This window comes from Prunus mume, linkage group LG2 (assembly GCF_029339155.1).
Source record: "Prunus mume cultivar Tortuosa linkage group LG2, ASM2933915v1, whole genome shotgun sequence".
NCBI lineage: Eukaryota > Viridiplantae > Streptophyta > Magnoliopsida > Rosales > Rosaceae > Prunus > Prunus mume.
The window spans coordinates 33,687,334-33,697,905 of NC_142699.1; the positions used below are offsets into that span (position 1 = coordinate 33,687,334).

Sequence of the window (10,572 nt, forward strand, 5' to 3'; positions counted from 1 at the left end):
GGATATTTTTTTATTATTATATAGAAATAGAGTATAGTAGCATTAGTAATCTTTTTATATATATAAATATTCTTTATAAATAGTATAGCGGAGTGGCTATACTCTTTTGTTCTCAAATGCAAAGTCGCTCAATTACAGCGAAGAAATGAGAAGAAGAAATTTGGGTTTAATATGCAAAGTTGCTTAAGTTTTCCATAATTGTTAGGAAGGGATCAATATCCTTTTTTATTTTGAATATTGATGAATTAATTTTTGTTAATTTTGATTTTTAATTTGGCCCAATTAGATGCAGCCACGTGCCTTGTTTTTTTTTGTCAGGGAGGGGTTTGGGCAGGAATACAATAAGTGGTCGAAAATGCGCCTTAGTTGACATCGAAAGCATCGAACTCGTGGGACCCACATATAACACGCAAGCAATTAACGGTGATATTGATAGTGAAGTTAATGCTGAAGCCCAATTGAAACAAATTAGAAAAATAAGGATACGAAATTATTAAAATTGAGAGTATAGGGACTAACATGTCTTATCTGAAGTATTGGACTCGGAAAAGCAGCCAGCGATACCCTACGGTCTACGGAATCCACACCCACACCACACATAAACAAACCGTGCAACAGTGAAGCACTAAAAGTTTCGCTTTGCTCAACTCAGTCAACAAAACTAGAGCGATAGCAAAACCAAAGAAAAATGGGCTCTGCTTCTCTGATCAATCCGTTGACATCCTCGCTCTGCATCCCAAAATCAGAGCTCACAGCTCCCAAACAGCTATCGGTGGTGGGGGTGGGCCCCGCCACCACCACGTCTTTGAGCGTAAGGTCCAACAACAAGAGCAACAGCAAGAGCATGCGCCAGATAGGGAAGCCTTCTTCAGTTTCCTCTGTGGTGTGCAAGGCTGTTTCTGTGACGCCACAGACCGCTGTTGAGGGTCTCAACATTGCTGAAGATGTCACTCAGGTAAATACCATTTTGACTTTGTCTCTGAGAAATACGAATTGGGTTGGGTTTCTTCGTTTGATTTGAAGATGAATATGGTTCTAGATCTACAAGTTTGATTAATTTAAGCTGCTTAGGTACATGGACATTGGTAGATTCGTTTAATTTATATTGATGTTGTTGGTCGATTGTTATGGAGTTGTGATTGATTCTTCTTTTAATTGTATGGAAATTTATTTTCAATGTGTACTGAATATGCAATATTAAGTCTTTTTTTATATAAAATTTCCTTTTTAAATGATCCAGATTATGAACTTTTTTTTTTTTTTTGGTTGAAACTATATATAGCTAGACTAGATTATGAACATTAGTAGCTCAGAATAAGGAAGCTAGGAGTGTCCACTTTATTTAAACTGGTTTTATTATGTTTTTTTGTGGTGCTCTATTTGATGCTTGTGTGGTCAACTGTTACTGTTGAATATGCTTGGGGTTAGATTTATTGGTGGAGAAAATACAAGAGAACGATGTATTTGATGACTTCAAGTCACTCTTATGGTGAATTATATATTTACCATTTAACAAGAAAACTTGACCTTTTCTAAGACATTTTGAGAGGAAGCGATAAGTAGTCTTCGCACTTTTGTTTTGTTTTGTTTTTTTTTTTTTTTCCGTGTACTTGATATTGTGAATTCTAGTGCTCTCAGTTTGATACAGATGGCCAACAATTGTATCTGTCCTATTTTGTTTTTGTTTTTTTAATTCTTTTGATGCACCGGTTAGGCAGCACAATTTTGTAAACTTTAAACAAATTTATAAAGATATATGAAGCAGGTTATCTTAAGTGAATCCAAGTTATTGGTAATTGTCTATATCAAGATCTTTCTGGGAGACTGGGACTTGTGTGATCACACAATATAAAAAGAAGGATGAATTCTACATAACTTTAAATCAGTTTTGCACTATTTTATGTAGGTATCTATATTTCCTGATAACTATATAAAATTATCTTTAAAGCACCAAAGGGGTGCTACCCATTTCCATTACTTTAATTTCAATGCCATTAGGTGTTACTTGGTCAGCAAATAAATAGTTTTCTCATACTATAAATGGACACTATTGAGTTGTTTATTTAATCAGAAATTCCTTAAAATTATGACATTGAGAAATTAAATTAATAGGAGATAAAAAATATTTGTTTCTACCTCGAGGATGAAAGTTAAAGAATTATAGTCTAAAATTTGAAAGTGAGCAGTTATTGTCATTAGGCTACGTTTGTGTTTTTCTTTTGGTGATTGTGGCCAAAAGGCCTACACAAAAACGACAAAACAGCTAAACAAGATCTAGCACTCCAAACATATCATCCCGTAAGAGATGCACCCAACAATCAGGATCAAAAGTGAAAACTGAGAAGCATAAGTAAAGAAAGTCTGAACCTAGCCATCAGCCTCATTCCTTTCATGATAAACATGATTGAGACGGCAAACTTTGTGTTTTTATTGAATAAAGGATGGCTGTATTTGACCCCAACTTGTCCATAAGTTAACTGAGCTTAATATCTACACCCAACTCTCTTCAAAGAAAAATCTAATTATTTGCAAGTGTAAACCACATTCCAAAATTACACTCACTAGAACCCAAATTGAATTACATATTGAATATTGTAAGTAAACTCAAACTTTATCCACACTCACACCCACCTAATGTAAAAAACTGAACATAAGACTACTAAATCACTGGAAGCATCCATGAAGTTCTCCGCTGAAATTGAAGCATCCACTCTATTGGGCTTTTCAATCTTTTTTTTTAATATTTGAAAAGAGAATGATCATAAGGACCGAATTTGAGTGTTGTTAGGTTTAGGGCTTCAAAAGTTGTTTAATTTTAGCAATGATTTTGAGTATGTTTAAGGTATCTGGAAGGAAGAAGATGAGTGATGGTGGATTATAGACGAAAGTATGAGTGGGTAGACTCATGAAGCTGGATGTGATTTATTGTTTGTATTCTAATTCAATTTGTCCTTTTCTTCACTTTATTCAAGAGTAAAATTGGAAGTACGATATTCATTAGACACTTAAGTTAACTTAAGTGGTTTATTTTTGTTGTTATCCGGAAGTTCTGGAATAATTGAAAGTCAGAGTGTTGTAGTGTACCTGCGTGGAAATTTATGATTATTTCTCTTTATAATCAAATGCTACATTGTATAACTTTCATTAAGATTGACTTATATAGCAAAATTGGAGTTCATTGAACTGTAGATGCTGGGAAAATTAAACTGTATTTATCTACGTGATTATGTCGTTTTTGAATTACTTTGTTGCGGGAGTAGAATAACTTTAATCATTTTATGAGATCCTTCAAGTTGCTTTTTGTACTGAAAGTCTATGTTTCAAAAGCAGATTTTAATATTTATAGTATACTAAAGAAATTATATTCTCACCTTTATGGGGCCTATTCCAAATCTACCCTACAAATTAATTTGAATTTTTTTGGTTTTTATGTTGTACAAAACCACACATCTGATTTTTCTGTATTTTCTATCAGGATTCAAAATAAAGCCTGCCATTTTTTTTTTGTGCCTGATTTCGTATAAAAAAAAAGTAGCTAAGACGGAAGAAAATCTTTGACGCTGTGTTGAGTACTTAAAATATAGTCAAATTTGGTTGAGTTGAAATGTTGTTCTAAGTAATGGTGCTATCCCCTCTGTTACCTAGTGATGTAGTATTAAACTTGCCATTTTCTGTTCCGTAGTACCAGTAACTAGAAACCATGTGACCGAGACATTTGCGACTTTTTTTTCTTTGATAAACTTGAAGTGCATAGGTTTCTTGTTAATTCATATGTTACACTGGCAACTTTGGTGATGCAGCTTATTGGAAAAACACCGATGGTGTACCTGAATAACATCGTAAAGGGGTCTGTTGCAAACATTGCTGCAAAGCTTGAGATTATGGAGCCATGTTGCAGTGTCAAGGACAGGTGAGGAGGCAATGACTACAATTCTGTGTATTATTTGTATTGTTTTACATGGTTTAGAAACATTAAGATCAGACTGAAGTGAGAGGAAAAAAAAAACCCTAACCTATACAATAAGAATAGAATAGGAATTAAATGAATTTAGGTATGCTGTTTCGAGACAGCTGTCTAACAAGGATGATTCAATATACTTGCCTGCCATAGATAACTGTACGTTAATATGTTTATCAGCTCAAAAAGTAACTACGGACCCCACATCTTGTATTTTAGGTTTAGGATAATGATGTTTGTATGAGGATTATATAATTGCAAATGTCTCGTTATATTATGGTATTATCTCTATTTGTTTTCTCAGTACTGTAGACATAGAATGTCAATAATAAATGTTTAATATCACTGTTAATGTTTCTGGTATTCATCTTCAGGATAGGGTACAGTATGATAATCGATGCTGAGCAAAGAGGACTTATAAAGCCTGGACAGGTAACTGATTATGGATATTACTCAACATACTGTATTATTAGCATGAATGCCTGGTCAAATGTGATGCCTAAAGCCAAGGGTGGAGCCCAAATATTACTTGACATGGAGCAGCTCAGACTATAGAATGAAAGCTTGAAACTCATAATATATATAGAGGCGTGCGACTGTGTATATGGGGTCTAAAATTGAAAGGGATAGGCTAGAATATGGAAAATAAAATGGAAATCAATTGGATTAGGGAATGCTGCTGGAATAGTGATTCTTTAAGGGTATATAAGTTAGAATATCTTTCAAACATCACTTATTGTTCTTCCACACACACAACCCAAAAAAAAAAAAAAAAAGAGCCGGGGCATCTGCCCCTTCTGGACCCCCTGTGCCTGAAGTTATGACTCTCCGACCAGGCATTAGATTTTTTTGGATCAGATGCCAATTCAAACTAGGGTTCCTGTCGCGGAGGAGTAATTCTTAGAGATCCCTATATCTTACTTCAAAATTGTGACGATGGCTGCCATTTGGTTTGGTAACAACCAAACAGACCGATTATCAACTGAATTTATTTTTGGTATGGTAACCGATTTTCACAATCTGAAAATTGAAAAACCCAAAATCATAAAATATCGAAATAGTTGGTTTGATTTTGGTAAATACTGAAAATGACCAATCGACCAACTACTGATTAATTTTTTTGAATTGGTTATTACCAAAATATATCAAAGAACTTGTGGAAATGTTTAGGTCACTAATAGTAACCTTACAATTTTAGTTAATGTGTACGTGTCTGTACATGTATATCAGCAGGTTTTATATTAGATGAAAAACTACTGATACCGAAAACTACCAAACTGCACATTACCAAAGTTTTTGGATTTTGGTTTGGTAAAAGACCCTTTACCAATTCTAACTGACCAAATGGCTTGTGATACTGGATGTCCCAGCCGCATGTATTGTGCTATATTTACCACCTGCAATCGGATGTGTTTTAGAATTGGCTACATGTTGCATTGTCATGCCTCTCTGGGTTTGTGTTGAACTCATAACAAATTGTGGATATTATGCAGCAATGGCCTTTCCCATAATTTGGTCTTGGCTGTTTAAATCTTGAACCGTACACTTGTTTTAATTATTAATTCGCATTATGACTGGCTCTAATGTTGTCATTTGGAAACAAGGTGAATGATTCATATGTCTGGATTATTTGTGGTTCTGGTTCATGTAAAACCAGCCATGCCTAAGAAGCTTAATTTTGTTTCTTGTTTTAGCTTTCTGTACACATTGACTTAGTTTCTTTCTCATTTATTTTTAGAGTGTTCTGGTGGAACCCACTAGTGGAAACACAGGCATTGGGCTTGCATTTATTGCTGCCACTAAAGGATATAAACTCATCTTGACAATGCCAGCTTCAATGAGTTTGGAGAGAAGGGTTCTTCTAAAGGCATTTGGAGCTGAGCTTGTTTTGACTGATTCAGCAAAGGGAATGAAGGGAGCAGTTCAGAAAGCTGAAGAAATATTCAAAAGCACACCCAATGCATACATGCTTCAACAGTTTGACAATCCTGCTAATCCTAAGGTATCTTGGCTTCCTATTCTCACTTTGTTGAACAATTGGCTCCTTTAGCAGCTAGGCTGTTCAGCCACATGTTACATTATTTTGAGGCTAATTGCTTAGTGCTCCCTAAAACTACAGTATTACATTGCCCCTGGTAAGTCAAAGTAACTCACGTTGCCCCCTGGTAAGTTAAAGAAACCCACCTTGCCCCCTTGATCGATTTTTGTGTCTCACCTTGTTCCTTATCAAGTCCGCCAAAAAATTAGTTAAAAATGCTAACGTGGCATGACTGGGACCCACAACTTTGCTGAAATGTATGCCACGTAAATGCCATGTGTTTATGAATTGAACTATTAAAAATAATATTTTAAAATAAATCAATCCACTGCAATGTAAATTGAGCGTGTGTATTGGTAGTCTAAATCGAGCAACAAAAACAAGGTCACACCAACATTGGGGTGGTGGTGGGAATCGGGTTGAGAGAGGGGATTTCACAATGTGGGGAGGAAGGGAGGAGAGTGGGGTGTCGGGGGTACAGCGGGGTAGGTGGGTAATGGGGAGGGGAAGAAGGGGATTGGGGATTTTTTAAAATATTTTAAAACATTAATTTTAGTAATCAATTTTTTTAAAAGAAAATATTCTATTATTTAATTGCACACTTGACACTTACGTGGAATACATTTCAGCAAAACAGTGGGTACTGTTTCTGTCATGTTGACATTTTGAACAGATTTTTTGACGGACCTGATGATGGAGAACAAAGTGAGATGCAAAACATCTGTTAAAGGTAGAAGGTGGATCACTTTGACTTCCAGGAGGCAATGCATGATTTGACCATACTTTGAGGGTGCACAAGAGCAATTAAGCCTTTAATTAACTACTATGTCTCAATGTTTTTTTTTTCCCTTTTTTTAATTGTCATATGCCGGCCCAAAACACTAGAAGTCATGTTAGCCATGTACTCTTGGGAGGGGTTTAGAGTGTCCACAGTGATGGTGGAAATGGTGCTTATATCTTGTGCAAAGAAATATTTCTACTGTGCTGAGCTTCACATATGTATACTGAAAAGCCCACAGCCCAAAGTAGTCATCGATCAATATATTCCAGAGTAGTACATTGCTTCTCAAAAACAAAAAGAACTATATGTGCATGAGCTTGACCTTGGAAAGCAAATGAAGTTAATGAATTAGATACTAGTCAACTCAAATCCAAGAGATATTTTACCTTGGCTGATTATTTCTTCTTCAGTCGGTTTTGATCATGTGCTTCAAAGCTTGCTGTAAATGATTAGTTTGGTTTTACATGGAGTCTATAAAGCATTTGAGTTTGACCTTCATCACCTTACCATAAGGATACCAAATTGTCATAGGGATCCTCTTTGTAGTTATAGCATAATACCATTATGGCTTCCAATACGGTTAGATGTGTATAAATTCATTATATGTTTTGTATGCAGATACACTATGAGACAACTGGTCCAGAGATCTGGGAAGATACAAGAGGCAAAGTGGATATATTTATTGGAGGAATTGGAACTGGTGGAACCATTTCTGGGGTAGGACAATTCCTTAAAGAGAAAAATCCTAAAATAAAGGTATGCTGTTTTTCTGATTCATAATTTCCAAACTGTATATGCAAAAGTGCTGACCAGCCTGAATCTGATAGCCTTGCCTTGACTGTGTCAATTAGAGGGCAAATTTAATTTGACGTAGATCCTGGTATATCTGTGTACTGGGTGGAGGGTGAATTATTTTCAAAGAGAATTTCTCTTCTTTTGTGTTTTATTTATTTATTTATAATTTTCCTCCCTGCCTTTCTTTTGTTATCCTTTCTCTTCTTGTTTTGGTTCCCATTTGAGTGACATCATCTGATCATTAAAGTAACAGATTATTGGTGTAGAACCCTCGGAAAGCAACATCCTTTCAGGTGGAAAGCCCGGTAAGATAGAGGACCAGCCTTCTAATGAGTTTAGTGTGCAGTGTTTTTAAAAAATTTCTCATTTATTACTTATTTTCATGTTCATTTACTTTTCATTTTTTAAAATACAGGTCCCCACAAGATTCAAGGGATTGGAGCTGGATTTATACCTAGAAATTTGCACCAGGATGTTGTCGATGAAATTATAGAGGTCTAATCTTATTCCAATTTAATCTATTCAATTTTTTTTTTTTTTTGGGTATGTCTGTTTCTCTCTCTGTATACTTGAAATAAGTTTTAAAATGTTATTGTATCAAAGCTTACTTTATAAGTTAATAAGATAGAATTGTGCTTTTCTGCAGTATAAATCATGGTTCCTTTCTTCCAAAAAAAATAAAGAAATAAAAATATCAGGGTTCCTTTGTAATTTATCCTGTCAAATGTTAATTTTGTAGTCATTCATCTATGTATCGTTAATCACATAAGGTCCTTGTGAAGTTGGTTTTTAGTTTAGTTCTCACAGATTGTGATTTTGGCAGATCTCAAGTGATGAAGCTGTTGAAACTGCGAAGCAATTAGCACTCCAGGAAGGCTTGTTGGTATGCGTTTTTAGTCCTTGTTTTAGGGATTAATCACTTAACATGGGAGATCATAAGCGATGAACTATGATTGACATACCTATGTTTTGGCTAGTCATTGTCAGTTTACCTGTGATGAAAGAGAATAATCATAAGTGTTCAAGAATGGTTCGATATTCAAAATATCTCTTTGTTTGGAAAGGAAGAATTCAGTTTTCTCATGGAGTCTTTGGTGATGACGATCAAGACTCGAGGACGAGTCTTTTCCAACCAGAGGAGTTTGATGCAGGAGCATCTACAAGGCTCTCTAAAAGTACTTGGGTCCGTTAGTCAATTGGGCTAGGGTTCTAGTTTCTTTAACAGCAGCATTAGATACCCATCCTTTAATGAAAGGGTTCCTAAAAGCAAATTAAATAAAACAGTGCACTTCATTCAAAGGAGGCCATCTCTGTATATTTCATTATAAGGAGGCCAGCCCCTATTGTTTATCTATCCAAAAACTTTCAAAAGAAAAAGTTCGGGCGCACATCTTCTTCTTCACATCTATAACAGCAAAAGTGCTGACTCGCACAACCTAGAAACTGACTTGTGCGTGATTTTTTCATTCCAACCAATATGATTTCAACAATATTTTGCTGATATTTCGATCCGGGATGAAGAAATAATCTTCCCCCCCTCTTCCATTTCGATCCCCCTTTTTTGACATTTTGACCAATAATATCAGAAATTTCGACGATTTTTCTACGGTTGCTGCATATGGAGTAATGTTCTCTTGCCATACTGGTGTATCCAGACTATGAATCTAGACCACGTTCCAGACTATATTTATGTATATGTTTTTATATTAAATTCTTTAGTTTAGTGGTTTAATTTTTAACTTCGTATCATATCAGGTTGGTATTTCTTCTGGGGCTGCTGCTGCTGCTGCTCTCAAGGTTGGTAAGAGACCTGAAAATGCAGGGAAGCTTATCACGGTATATCATCTCTCTATTTTTCTGTGTAAAAATTATTTCTGTATGAAATTGATGGAACTTACGCATTGTGAGTTGAGCTGCAGCATTAATTGGTATGCCCTGAGAGAAAGAGGGAATGGGGAGTAGAAAACATAGAAGATGTAGGCTTTAAAATTTAATGGATGATCAGAGGAAGAGGTCCAAAAATTGTAAAAATCCTTGTAAATGGGCTTTTTGGTTTTAGGGTTGGGACTAAGAAAATGCAGACGTTTGTGCTAGCATTGTTACTTGTGAAAACTTGATTTGACTGGGAGAAAAAGAATGAAAGAAGAGACGGCATCGTTGGATACTTATTTCCTAAATCTTGGGGTGGGACTAAGAAAATCTAAACACCTTTGTGTTTAGAATCTTTTCATGTGAGATGGCTTGATTTGACTGGGGAATAAGAATGAAAAAGAGATGGTTTCACTGGATGCATATTTCCTACACCTTTGCTGGGTCTGATATCCATCTTAACTTTCCATGTACAAGAGTCTGGGATTGATCTTCATTCTTAACTAGGGCATTCCCAACGGATTTAATTTGATTATGCACATTCTGATATTACTTTTACAAGTCTGGTAAAAGTAATAAAAGTCACTCCATCATTTTGCATATTGAGTAGTGCTCTATGGACTTGCAAGATAAAATCCGGACCATTGAATTGAGGCATCCTAGTCATGTTCTGAATTTTCACACAATCACCGTTTTCTTGGGCTGTTTTCTGTATGATCTCTGTAGGGCATGCGCTTTATATAATTACCTCAAAACTCTATTCCTTTCAATTCTTCTTGAATCAATTCATTTCAGAATTTGATTGCTTACAGGTAGTGTTTCCAAGTTTTGGTGAACGATATCTCTCCACCATACTTTTCCAGTCAATCAGAGAAGAATGTGAGAAAATGCAACCCGAACCATGAAGTTCCTTTGTTCGAGCAAAATTTATTGACAGTTACGCAAATTTTTTATTCTGAAACTCTCATTCATAATATCCCGTTCACACATGAATTCTTTCTCTAGAATTTCTTCTGTATTACTAAGAGAGGATCACGGTATATAATTCTCCACCGGTGGCTGCTGTTGGAATTTTTATTATTATTTAATAATATTTAATTTCTATAGTGAATGAAAAATAAGTTTCTCCAA

At 35.3% G+C, this 10,572-nt stretch overlaps 1 protein-coding gene across 2 annotated transcripts; it reads left to right on the top strand.

Moving 5' to 3' along the window:
• The first annotated feature begins 465 nt into the window (after positions 1 to 465).
• On the top strand, positions 466 to 10,572 carry LOC103323392 (cysteine synthase-like). 2 transcript variants are annotated; one of them, XM_089045709.1, is made up of 10 exons: positions 466 to 955; positions 3,801 to 3,910; positions 4,333 to 4,390; positions 5,697 to 5,960; positions 7,396 to 7,533; positions 7,826 to 7,877; positions 7,988 to 8,067; positions 8,396 to 8,455; positions 9,328 to 9,408; positions 10,237 to 10,572. In XM_089045709.1, the coding sequence occupies exons 1-10, from the start codon at positions 689 to 691 to the stop codon at positions 10,255 to 10,257; spliced, it is 1,131 nt and encodes a 376-aa protein (XP_088901835.1). In that variant the 5' UTR covers positions 466 to 688; the 3' UTR covers positions 10,258 to 10,572. The 2 variants fall into 2 exon arrangements, with proteins under 2 accessions (XP_088901835.1, XP_008223611.2); XM_008225389.3 differs by having other exon boundaries at positions 10,254 to 10,572.

What these genes read in the sequence shown, in the direction of transcription:
- LOC103323392 (XM_008225389.3), top strand. Translation starts at nt 689, where the DNA reads ATGGGCTCTGCTTCTCTGATCAATCCGTTGACATCCTCGCTCTGCATC. An exon ending in TTGCTGAAGATGTCACTCAG is followed by an intron (nt 956 to 3,800) that starts GTAAATACCATT and finishes TTGGTGATGCAG; the next exon opens with CTTATTGGAAAAACACCGAT. An exon ending in ACAATCCTGCTAATCCTAAG is followed by an intron (nt 5,961 to 7,395) that starts GTATCTTGGCTT and finishes TTTTGTATGCAG; the next exon opens with ATACACTATGAGACAACTGG.